The sequence below is a fragment of the Monoraphidium neglectum genome, assembly GCF_000611645.1.
Source record: "Monoraphidium neglectum strain SAG 48.87 unplaced genomic scaffold scaffold00583, whole genome shotgun sequence".
NCBI lineage: Eukaryota > Viridiplantae > Chlorophyta > Chlorophyceae > Sphaeropleales > Selenastraceae > Monoraphidium > Monoraphidium neglectum.
The window spans coordinates 982-13,385 of NW_014013045.1; the positions used below are offsets into that span (position 1 = coordinate 982).

Below are 12,404 nucleotides of genomic sequence, written 5' to 3' on the forward strand. Positions count from 1 at the left end.
ACACACACACACACACACACACACACACACACACACACACACACACACACACACACACACACATGCACCTGCAAGCGACCACGCACACATGCAGCTCATTACCTGTAGTCGAAATCCAGTCGCCGAAACCTTTTTATTGGTTATCACACTGACAGACTTGTGGCTGAGGTCGAGGCTCTGCTGCTGGACCCTCCCGATGTCATCAACATCACAAGCCCCCGCTTTGAGTACATCTGGCAGGTGGGTTACACGCTATAGGGCTGCCGAACAGGCAGCGGTGGTTAGTGGCCCGTTCTCTCGGCCGTGAACGCGTAAGATAGCACAAGGATGGGCGACCGAGCGGGGGGGTGAGATGGCATGTGTGCTTGTCGACGCTTAAAGCTGCATGGGTGTGTGGCCATGAGACCCACACAATTGGAAATGTGCATTGTGGCCGTGCATGTACCCCACCCTCGCCTTCCCTAGGTTGGGCGCCACGACCTGTTTGAAGGAATGTCAACGGCCAACGCGGTGAGAGTAGTGCGGCGCATGATGCACCCAGCCCCCACGCGCCCTCCCCCGACTCCGCGCGGCCTCGCTCAGCCCTGCCCAGCCCGTTTCGGCGCAGGCCAGCCAGCCCGGCGGCGCCGGCCCTTTCATCTGCAAATATCCTTGCTCGCAAGCGTCCCCCGCGAATTCGAACCCCGGCCTCACCTCCCGTGCAGCAGCACACCAGCCATTCTCCCGCCCTGTCCCTCCCTCACGTGCCCGTCCCGCTCGCACTATGGCCACTTTTGACCCCAGGCCTTCAGGGTCCAGGTGCAGAGCACTTTCAACGACTTGAAGACCGTCCACGTCATCATGTATGCAGCCAGCATCGCCGTGGCGCTGTGGATAGCCGTGGGGCTCGTGCGGCCCTTCATGAAGCGCAACGCCAAGGAGACGCGGCAGGTTGTTATTGCGACAGAGGGGACGGGTTTGTGTGCCGCTCTTGCGTGCATGCGTGCAATTGTGCGCCGTCGCATCACGGCGTGAGGGGTTCCAGTTGACGGCTGCAGGAAGGGGGGGGCCAGGCAAGTTGCGTGGCGCGTGCAAGAGTGGGGATGTGCTGTGCAAGTGTATTGCTCCGCTCACCTGCAGCGCAATGGGCAGTGCGGTATTGTATTCCAGGCGGGGCAGCTGGCTAAAACACGTGCTCTTCAGTTCAGTGGCATTGCTACAAACGGCTGCCAACAGCTGCACACTTGCCATGTGTTCCTTGTCTCCCGCCATCCTTGTAGCCACCAAATCCACCCCCCATGACACCCCTGCGCTCCTCACTTTGCTCCGCTTTGCGACACGCACACACACGACACCGTGCGCCCATCAGATCGCTCAGCTGCTGAGTCAGCTGCCAGCAGAGATGGACGTGGAAACGCTGGTGGCCTCAGCCCTCCGAAGCGGAGAAGGTGGGTCATTCTCTGCGTGTGACGACGATGTGTGCTTGACGCATGATGACTGGGCAGAGTGGGGCGCTGCATGCCGCCGGTGTGGTGATGCAGTAGATGTGCTGGCCGTGAATGTGCGGGGCGTCGTGTTTGGCTGCATGGCTTGCGAGTCTGGTGCATGCAGCTGCAAGTATGGGGAACCCTGAACACCTAAACCAATGGGTCCTCGTGCACACAACGTAGGGGATGAGGGAGGCGGTGGCGCGTCCAAGCACGGCGGCGCCGCGCGCAGCGGCAACTCATTCAGCAGCGCCGTCGGTGGCAATGGCGGTGAGGAAGGCGGCGGCGGCGGCTTCAGCGGCGCTGGCGGCGGCGGCGGGCGCGGCGCAAGTGTGGGGGGCGCACGCCGGAGCGCGGGCGGCGGCAGGAGCCCGAGGCGTGGCGGCCAGAGGAGCGGGTTTGGCGATGGAGACGGCGACGGGGGCGGCTACTGAGGATGCGGATGTCATCTGATGACATCAACTGCGGCAGGACATGGCAATAGCGGGCACGTGCGCCATCCAAAAAATGCGTGGTCGTGATGAAGCAAAGGGTTGTGGATTGTTGCTGAGCACGCAGAAGAGCCGCAACGGCCACAAAGTGTGAGCGTTGGATGGCCTGGCACGCTTGTGCGTAGTGAATGTGCAAAGGGCACTGCTGTCCCGGCATGCAGGCACAGCGCTGCAGCGGGGCCTGAAATGCGAAGCGCCCCGCCAGCTGAATGGTGCCCAATTGCTGCCCTGTCCGGCTGCAAACCAACGCCCCCAAAGCCGATCTCATCGCGTTGATCTTTTCGTTTCCAAGCTGCAGCGCCGGCTGTCACTCACGCCCATGGATTGGGCGACTTTGCGGGGCCCGTGCAAGCGGCCGGCAGCAGAGAGCACCTTGAATCCCTTCACTCACCCCCGGCGTCCACCCACACCATCGACGCGAGGTTCTCATGGTTTGTGGTTATTGCCTGCTAGCCCATCCTTGTAACTGACGCGCCTTCCCTGATGGATGGCTGGGGGTGGCTTGATGGGGGGGGGCGTCACGTTGCTTACGGGCAAGGCCACCCTTGATTGCTTGTTGGTGGCAGGCGCCCTGGCTGCAAAGCCAGCCTGACGGCGGGAGCATGCTCGTCCTTGGCTCATCGTTGAAATGGCACAATGGATTGAATTGCTCATCGTGACGGCACTTGCAGAACAGCAATTTGGGGCGGGTCAATCCGAGCAAGCAACTGTACTGCCACACACAACAGCCATTGACACTGAAAGCTCACTCTGGATGAAGGTGGGCACTGATTTGAATCAGCCACGCAAATGCAAGGTCGACAGGTGAACGGGATCTTCAAAGTGCAGCGAGGGATTTGGGCAGGCACGTGTGCGGCGTTTTCAACGCGCCAGCCCTAAAACACTGAGGAGGCAGCAAGGCAATCTGCCATCACGTGCAATGCCAATGTAAGCGGATTGCGCGAGCGTTGTGTTGCAACCACACCTAGGAAGTGCATATTGTGCGCCTTTTTGCGCGTAATTGATGCCGTACAGAAAGCAGGCGGCGGAGGGAACTGGTTGATGCATCTTGCTTTTTGAAACATACGCACGGGTGCAGCCCCGCTTAGAGAATGTGGGCAATGGGAGGGTGGCGCAATGCTTCCTGATGTGAGGGCCGCCCCGCCCTTCTCACTGAGGCGTCTCGAAACCCGAACAGGCCCCAGCGGGCTGGTGGCAGTGCCAGCACAGTGTGCTGGCATGTATGGCCGCCTGGCTGGCGCCAGCCCTGGGCGACATTGCCGAGGCAGCTGCTGACGCGCAGCACCAAAACGACGCGGCAGCCGCTGATGACACAGCCCACACTTCAGGATCAGAAGGCCAGGCATGTCAACGCATTCAAATTTTCGCACGCAAAATTTCCAAAAAGGCCCACCGACAGCCAACCTGAGTTGACCTGCGATGTCGACCCAATGGTCCCTGCATACCGGATTGGTGCTGGCGGCGCTTCCGACACGTCGTTCGCTGTCGTCCAATGGTTGCAATTGCCAAAAGAATCTGAGATCGTCCCACCGTACCGGTCGGAGCCCGTCCACACATAACCCTGCAAGGTCACGCCGGCCGCCTGCAGCGACGCAGCAATGGATCCGTCCAGCAGGTCTGCCCAGTTGTTGGCGAGGGTGGTCTTCGGGCTCGTGCCAAGGGAGACGACCGGCAGGTTTGTGGGCACCCCGTACAGGGTGGGCATGTCCCGGATCTCGTCAGCGGCCGAGACGCTTATGAAGGCGCGGGCGCTGACGTAGCCAGCCGGACGGGTTGCGGCCGCCTGGCAGAGCGCATCGGCGCCGGCGCGGCCGCCAAGGTTGCCGTCGGTGGGTGATGGGAGCGCATACAGCACGATTTGCGTCGGCGAGGTCACGTAGCCCCCTGGGGGCACCCCGCCGAGTGTGGCCGCGTCGATGACGGCGTCGACCCGCAGGAAGTCGCTCGCGTTGACGGGCTGTATGCCAGCCTTGAGCGCCGCAAGCCCCGCAGTGACGTTTGCCCCGAGCTGCTGCAGGCTTGCCTTGAGCGCGGCAGCGTCGGCGGCGGTGGAGGCCGTCTGCCGCTGCAGGCTTGCTTTGAGCGCTGCAATATCTGTAGCGGCGTTGGCTTTGAGATCTTGGAGGGTGTTGTTAAGCGAGACCACAGCTGACGCGGCCAGGCCCACTCTGCCTGACAGCGCGGCCAAGTCCTGTCGCGCCTGGGCGACGGCGGCATCTGCCGCGGTCGTGTTGGCCGGGGCACTGCCGTTGGGCGGGCCGCTGATGGCCGCGGCGACCCTAAATTCGAGCGCGGCCAGCCCGGCGTTGAGCTGCGCTAACGTCGTCAGCCCGCAGCCGACGCGCAGGCTGGTGGGGTCCTGCAAGGGGAGGTTGCACAATACAGCTCGTCAGTGTACTCGGCGGCCGAGGAATCACGAGCTGCAAGGATGCATGGAAGCGGCCGCGCCTTGAAGAAAACTGTGCACGCCTTTGGGGACCGTATTTACTGCATGGCAGAACCCAAGAAACAGGTGGAATCCACGCGAATCACCAGCCCCGCACCTGGCTGTCCACTGTTGCGTTCGTGGGTGCCAGCAGCTCGCTGCACAGCTGACCCACCGCAAGAGCCGACTTGGGGCCGCACGACCTGACGAGAGTTCGCACTGGCGCGCACTGCGCACACGCGTGATGGGAGCATCGCCGCGCGCAGGGTGGCTTGTTGAATTTTGGGCGGCGGCGCGATGACGCAAGCCACGTGCAGGTATGGCCGCATGCGGCCATGGCTGAAGCCGCAGCACCCATCGCGCAAGGGTTTGCCGTTTGCTTGCTTCGTTGATCAAGGCTGGGCACATGCACGTGCGTTTGTGTCCAGCCACATGCTGACATCAGCGTTGCCAGCCCTTCCTGCAACAAAATGCTTCTCACGATTGCAATCTTCTTGACCATCGGTGGCTTGGCAGCTGCATGAGCACTGCAAGTGATGGGGTGGCGCAGGAAGGTTGTGTGGCAATGCTTATTGACGGCCGTGGTGTGTGAGAGCGCAAGTGTGGAGAGCGCAACGGTGCAAACGTTCACGTCACACACCTGGTGCGCTGCAGATATTTCAAGCGCTTGCTTCTGAGGCAGCACCTCGAGAGGGTGGTCCGGCTGGCCCGCTGCCGTGCCTGCTTGCTGCCACCCCAGCGAGCGACACGGCAGCCTTGCTCGCCGTCAGCCAGCGTCATGGGCACATCTCAGGGGCGGCATGGCGCCCCCAGCTGCACCACCGCAGCAGTGTTTGGCTCACCACATGGCAGTAGCCAGCATCAGTACCACCGCCAGGCATGTGCCACAACGGATGGTCATCACAACAGCACCCGCCGGGCGCGCACGCCGCAGCATCTGGACACGTTGGTCGGTGTGTTTCTCGCCCGAAGTAGGTATGAAGACTATGTTTTGATTGTTTGAATATGCTGTTTAGATCGGCGAGCAGCCACCTAACCCGCGGTCCAACGGTCCCGCGACCACTGAACAGTCTGGTCGTGCCTGCCAACCACCGTTTCGTAGATTACAATATGGCCTGGATTTCTTGTGGGTTTTAGGGTTTGTCAGCAGGGCCTGCATCGTGGGGGGTAGGGTTGTGGGCGAGCATCTGCGTCTGGCTGTCACCCTTCGAGTAACAGGCAGGATCTTCACCCAGCACCTCATGCAGGCGCGCACTTGATGTGCGTGTGATACTGGAGAAAGACAGTGCTCCCGCCTCAGTTGGCATACTTGAAGCTGACAACTTGCGTCAACTGGTTGAGAAGGAGAAGCTGCTGGTCATGCTGTGCAAACCGGGGTGCAGCTGCGCGATGACTCGCATTTGCAGCGAGGCATCGCAAGTGGCAGCCGTTGCACTGCGACTGCACTAGGCACTGCAGAGCATTGCAGACACGCCTTTCAGACGCCCACAGCTAGCACACTCCGCTCAGATTGCCCTCAGGAGACCACTATGGGCAGGGAACATCCCAGTCCCATGCATGTGTTGAGGGATCCTCGATGCTGCATGCAGTAGGTCGGTGGCAGCTGCACGGAATGTCTGTACATTGAGTGTGCGGCCAAACAGCAACAACGCAGGCATCTACCTTGGTATTATGCACAGACATTTCTCCTAGCCACTAGTCTCGCAAATGTCAGAGGCCCGCGTGCTCCTGAAAGGCGAGGTGGCGGGATGTCGACTCAACATCTCCTGTTGCAGCTTGTATGATGCGGGCACATCATTCCCGTGCAGCCGCCAGCTGCTGGTGGCATGGAAGTGACTCTGTGCTGTTGATAACCCAATCAACTGTCTGTTGCGCCCTAGCGTCTGCCCGTATGAACGGATAATGGAAGAAAACACGCAAATTGCTGCGATGCACGACTGCGGTGCCGCGGCGGCAGCTTCCCAGAATGCTGTCAGGCTCGCAGATGGAAAGGGCCGGCTTTGCGCCTTTGTGGCAGGGAGCCCCATAATGCGCACTCCCGAAAGCAAATTTGAGGCTCGCGCATATGATTGAGTACTAATGTACAGGCCAGGGGCTTAGTCATGCGCGTGTGCAGGCAGAACTCAGGGAGGCGTGCCTGGGGCTTACGGCAGCCATTTGGTGAATTTACTTGGGCATGGGCATACCGAAACTACTCAAAGAATTGCGTGGCTACAAAACTGAGTGTCTGCTGCCTGCCCAGCTGCATGCGTGGTTTTGCCCTGGCCTCTGTGCGTTTGCCACATACACTGCTGAAACACACCGCGCGCGCAAATGCATAGCATACCTAGCTTGCTTGGCCCTTGTGGCATTACCCAAAAATTACTTCTTTCAATAACTCTTAATAGGGGGTATCACTATGGAATTCACCTCAGGTGAGCTGCTAGAAGTCCACAACGGTGCCAGGTGCGGGGCATGGGCGCAGTGACATCACCATTCCTCAAAAGCATGTGCGTCCACAATGAGGTGTTCGAAGCGTGGTTGCTGCACATGAACGTATCCAATGACAATCATCCAGCCCACACTATGCATCGTGTCAGCCAGGAAGCGTAATTGAAGGGTGCACAGCTGCAGCATGCTGCATAGAAACTGCTGTGCTGCGTTGCGTTGTACCATACTTGTTGTGGCACAGGTCGCGGCGTTCCGAACAACTTGTTCAAGAACCCAGAACTGTATTGCTGCAAACTCGTCAAGTCAGTGGCCCGCTGCGACAGTTGCCAGACCGACAGAATGGCACAGCAGGAGGTGATCTTCTCTTCCACGGGCCCAGTAGAGCTTCATGCGGTGCGCAGATTCTCATCCCGGCGCGCAGATTGCCCGTGGGAGCGTGTCACTGGACGCATGGATGCTGGTGACCTCCTCGCAACCAGCAGGATTTGTTCTTAGCACCAAGGTCATAATGCTCATGGAAAGAATCCAATCAGCGAGCATTCGGGGAGCGGACTGGCCGGCATCGTACGCGCAGCGCCACAGTGCCCAGCCACGTGCGACGCCCCGTCGCCAATCCCGCGCTGCTGCACTCCCCCTTTGTGCTTGTTGTTGCAACAATACAGGTGGAGGGCGAGAAGCGCACGCCTCTCATTGAGGGGCCCAAAAACCCACAAGAAAGCGGCAGTACGCTGGTGATCCAGTCTCGCCGCGGCACAGGTCAACTCAGCCCCACCACCATCCCGCCCTGCCCGCCGCCTTGCTGCCGCAGAACCCCCGCCAACGCCGCCTGCGCAGTCATGCGTGCAACCACACCGCGTATAAAAATCAAGGATCTCCACCAAACTCGAACATATTTTCAGGCAAAAACTACCCAATGCTGGCTGCCACGGCGTCGGTTGGGCCGGTCAGCTGGCTGCTGCAGCTTGGGGCCCACACCATGCGCTCTGCATCATCTGCGGGGGAGCCGTCCTTCATCTTCTCGTTGGTGGATGAGAAGAATCCAGAGCTATTCTATTGCGTGGTCATGCGCAAGGGTGGGTGGTTTGGCTTGTTTTGCGGGGCCGTGTGCTTGCAGGCAGCCAAGTACGACCACAGCTGCTGCCGGCAGTGCGATCCCCGGCGGCGCCCTGCATGGACGAGCGACGGGGCGGGGTGCAGGCAGGGGGTGATGGTGTGTGGAGCTTGGGCTCATTTGTCACAGCCGGTTCATGCGGAGCCAATGGAATACGCGCCCTCCTTCAGGCCCTTCCGGTCACCTGCACCCATTCGCACCGTCAAACGTCCATCTCACCACACTCAACACGCCTGCCTTCTCCACTTTATCTTTACCATCAAGTAACTCTCTCCAATGCCCAACCATATTTTCCCTCAACAATTGCGTTCCCCGCAGACACCCCCAAGGATGAGATCACCATGCTGCAGGACATCCTCGGAAGGCTCACCACCTTCCACACTGCGCGCCCCAAGGGCCCCGGCCTGCCGCAGGTCAACACCAGCCAGGTGGGAGCTCAAAGTGGGAGGCGCCCGTTTGGACTGCGTCAATGCTGCGGGTGGGGGGTATTGGCTCCTTTGAATAGCCTCCTGCACCCATCCCCCAATGGCAACGCAGTATCTGACATATGTAAGCCGCAATTTCCGACCCTTTAGCCTTTGCGGTGAGCAGCCGTGACCATTCCTCCTGGCCTACAAGCAGGGTTCAGCGGCATAGACCCAACATCGTACCCATCAAAACCAAATCCCAGATCAACGAGGTTCTGCGCAAGGGGGCCGAGGACACGAGCCTGCTGCTGAAGATGGCAGGGGAGGGCGCGAGGGAGGCGTTCCAGCGGGCGGCTGAGATGCACAAGAAGTATGCGCCGGCCCCCAAGGAGCAGCCGCTGGAGGTTGACTCGGCGCTGAGGGACAAGTGAGCCTGCGAGAGTGGTCCTGCTTGTTTTGTGGGTAGTTTTTTTGGTGTGTGTGTGTGTGAGTGTGGGTGTGGTGTGAGTGATTGCACATCTAGTGCGTGCGTGCGTGAGTACGTGCGACGTGCGTGCATGCATGCGCTTTTTTCTTGTGCCCGGCCATGATGCAGGGGCTGCCAGTGGGTTTTGAAGAGGGGCGCATGATTCATGGCGTTGCCTGCACGGCAGGATAGCAACCAGATGCATATGACTTGTACTCTGTTTTATGTAAGCACTCACCATCATCTGCCCAATTGCAGGATCGCCAAGTCTAAGCAGGCGACCGCGGCGGGCGCCGCCGTGGCGCGCGGCGTGGCGACCGGCATGCAGGTGTTCTGAGAATCGTGTTATAGCGCCAGCAGCACCGCGGCAGTCCTTGGAGAGCACCAGCAAGCCCTGACATCATTGCAATACGTCCTTAGAACGTCGGCTTGGTTCACTGGAGGATCGTGCTCAGGCCGTATGGGGGCATCACGAAGCGTTGACCAGAATTCGAGCGTGACGTTTGACCAGCCCCGCGAATGCTAAACGCGCATCGCAGGCTGCCACTGTGGAGATTGGGGCGTCCCTTATGAACGTGGGGAGCGGTGGCAAGAACACGCCGAAGGCTGGCGGCAGCAGTGGCGGCGATGGCGGCGGCGGCGGCGGCAGCGGCAGTGGTAGCGGCGGCAGCGGCTTGATGGCACGGCCAGAGGTCAAGGCCGCGGGTGGTGTTGGCATGGAGATTCTACGGGTGAGGGGGTCCTGCGGGCGTGAGCTGCAGCAGGGCTTGCGGATGGCGGGAACATATTGCAGGGTTGGGTGTCTGGTTTGCGTCTGATGGCTAGTTATCAGACAGGCGATTCTGATTATGGGCTGGTTGAGCCAGCCGCTTGGGGGCGCCGCAGGAAAGTAAGACTGCCGGGCCAGTCTAACTCCAGCCGCAGCTCCTCACGCCCCCAAGTCTGCGGATTACGCGGCACATATCCCTTGCATCATGCCCGGCACCATGCCACGAACAGCGCACGCACGGGCCCATCCTGTCGACTAATTACCAAATGTGCGCCCCCCTCAAACCCTCTGCAGGACGTGGCGGCGGTGCGGGACGCTTTAGTCAACTCTGTTGGTGCTGCCTGGGGCGGCTTCAAGGTCGCCACAGTGGACGTGTTTGAGCACCAGTACGGGGCGCAGGCTGGCGGCACCGTTGCAGACTCCTGCGACGTGGTGGAGGGCATTGCCAGTATGGGGTGAGGGAGGAGGGGGGGTGCGGCGGCGGGAGCGGGAGAGGAGGGCGACGGGGCGGTAGAGGGGCACGGCGCGGCTCGTCGTCGCCTCCAGCGGATGACTTGATTTTGGTGGGCTCCACAAAAGGACTCCACAAGACACTCGCTCGGCACGTGCCAGGTTTTGATGTCAACCGCAAAGTGCCAGATCCCCCAACATCGGTTATTGCAACATTAGCTTTCCCCCAGCACCCCTGCGCACCTCCAACCTCAAGTACCTGCCCGGTGCCCCCTCTGGCCGCTCAAAAAAAGACCTGTAGCTATTCTCCCGAGCCTGTCAAGCTGTCCTATTCTGCCAGCTTATTGCCCAGGTCGCCAACCCCTTACCAACCAGTCGGTCTTATTCAACCTCAGCAGTCTCAACTTCCAGCACACACTCGATCGTTTCTTGTCATTCAACAGGATGGCGATGAAGCTGACTCAGCCGACACAGGTGCTGCTAACCAGCACCAAGGAGACGGTGGAGGGCGCCACAGCCAAGGCCAGCGGGAAGGTGAGGCTCTGGGGGCCCCTCGCAAATGTGTGCTGATGTGGCACAAGCGTGCTGTAAAGGAGGAATCAGATGAGGGAGTATGTCTGGCACACAAATTTGATGTACGGTCAGCGTGAAGCAAACGGCGGCCTGGCGGCGGCCAGGCGATGCTCGCGCTGCCTTCGGACGCGCGCCCGATTGGTTTGCAAGTGCGCTGCAGCCGGCTTTCCATCCATCCCTGGTGGGTCACGCCTTCTTTTCTCCCCTGCAAACCGCACCCACCAGGATGGCCACCTGTCTCAGGGGCAGCTGGCGGCCGAGAAAGCGGCCCTTGAGCTCGAGAGGGCCAAGTTCGAGTTGGAGAAGGCAGCGCTTGAGAAGGCCAAGCAGGACGCGGCGAGCGCCGCCGGCGGCCAGAAGAAGGGGCCGTTCGGGCTGCCATTCGCTTTCGGCGGGAAGTGACGATTCAATTTTGCCTTCCGGCCGCGCTGGACGGCGGTTGGAGGGGCGTGAGGAGGCCCTTGATGGCACGGCTTGTTTGTGTTGAAGGATGCTGTAGGTACCACACGGTTTGCAAGCCGACACGGGTTTTTTTGGCTGCGCGCCCCTGTCATTCAGCGCAGCATCAACATGGTCAACGATGCGCGCACCAACAAATGTTTGCCGGAGCAAATCGCTGTTGCACCAAAACCCCGGTGCAGATTGATTCGACGCTTGTGCACGCGCTCCGAGGCTGCGGCGCTCCGACGGTGAGAGGATTGCCCCTGCAGAGGGTCCAGTGGCGAGGCGGCCCCACGTGGGGTGGCGAACACGGCACTGTAACTGGCTAAAATTGACGCACATTTTTTTCTGGAAACGAGTGCAGTGCAGAGATGCAGTGAGTCAACCGGTCAACGAGTCAATTGACAGTTGTCCCGCATCATTTGGTCTTGCGTCTTTGATGATCACACAAACCTACTCAAATCATCCTCGAAACAATAGGCTCGCATGCACCACAAGTCAACCGACCCTGTTGTGTGGTGCGGTGTATGGCTCCTGCCTGTGCCTGACCGGGACCGCGACCGGGACCGCGGGTGTCGGTAGTGGTCGTGCTGCCGCCGCAGCCCGCTGTGCAGTCCTGTGCATCCTCATTCTGTTTGCAGTTGTACGGTAGCATAGATCGCCTCGGTTGTTTGACGTTAGTTCATCATGAAATCACTGGGGTGACCACCAACCGTGATCTCAAGTTGCGCCCTATCCAAATTGTCTGCGAAATCAAGTTCTCTTCGGAAATATAAGCAGCGTCGAGCAGCTGAATCACATGGCTGCCCTGCTCGCAGCGGGCAGCAGCGCCGCCGAAGCAGCAGCAGGCCGAGCCGCTGCCGCGGCGGTCGCCGTGGCGCCGCCGCGCCCCGTCATGCTCATATTGGTGGGCATCCCTGGGGCCGGGAAGTCCACGTTCGCGCAGTCCCTGGTGCAGCGCTCGCGCGCGCCTGGCAGCAGCACCGGGATGCGCTGGGTCTCGGTCAATCAGGACACGGCGGCGAAGGGCGGCGGGCGCGGCTCGCGCGAGCAGTGCATCGGCGCGGCGGCGGCGGCGCTGACAGCGGGCGCGTCCGTCGTGGTCGACCGGTGAGGGCGCGCTGGGGCCTGCCTGCTGCAGGGGGGTCGCATGTGGCGGGCCGTGCATCCTGCGCGGAGGTGGGATACCGGGATACCGGCATGCGCATGCAAACCGACGCTGGGTGTACAACAGGCTGAGATTACAGCCGCCCGCCGTCTGGTTTGCATGCAGCCGCGGCTCAGCCTTCATGCAGCCGCTGAAAGTCTCCTCCTCATGCGCCCCCTTATGTGACAACCCCCACCCCCCCCCCAATCGGCCGGCCTCGCACCCAGC

General features: G+C 60.7%; 2 protein-coding genes across 2 annotated transcripts in view; both read left to right on the top strand.

Annotated features, from left to right (window-relative positions):
* Positions 1-7,725: 7,725 nt before the first annotated feature.
* Positions 7,726-10,990, top strand: MNEG_4263 (hypothetical protein; the record flags this gene model as incomplete). The annotated part of the gene is made up of 8 exons (XM_014047258.1): positions 7,726-7,885; positions 8,242-8,351; positions 8,594-8,757; positions 9,055-9,124; positions 9,336-9,527; positions 9,860-10,020; positions 10,459-10,549; positions 10,814-10,990. 8 exons carry the CDS (start codon positions 7,726-7,728, stop codon positions 10,988-10,990), a joined length of 1,125 nt encoding a protein of 374 aa, XP_013902712.1.
* An 838-nt stretch (positions 10,991-11,828) lies between these two features.
* Positions 11,829-12,404, top strand: part of MNEG_4264 (Transcription factor bHLH140) — a gene marked incomplete at both ends in the record, with an annotated part of 4,188 nt that continues 3,612 nt past the window's right edge. Inside the window, one exon of the mRNA XM_014047259.1 lies at positions 11,829-12,139. Within this exon, the coding sequence (XP_013902713.1) occupies positions 11,829-12,139 (311 nt within the window). The remainder of the gene's footprint in view (positions 12,140-12,404) is intronic.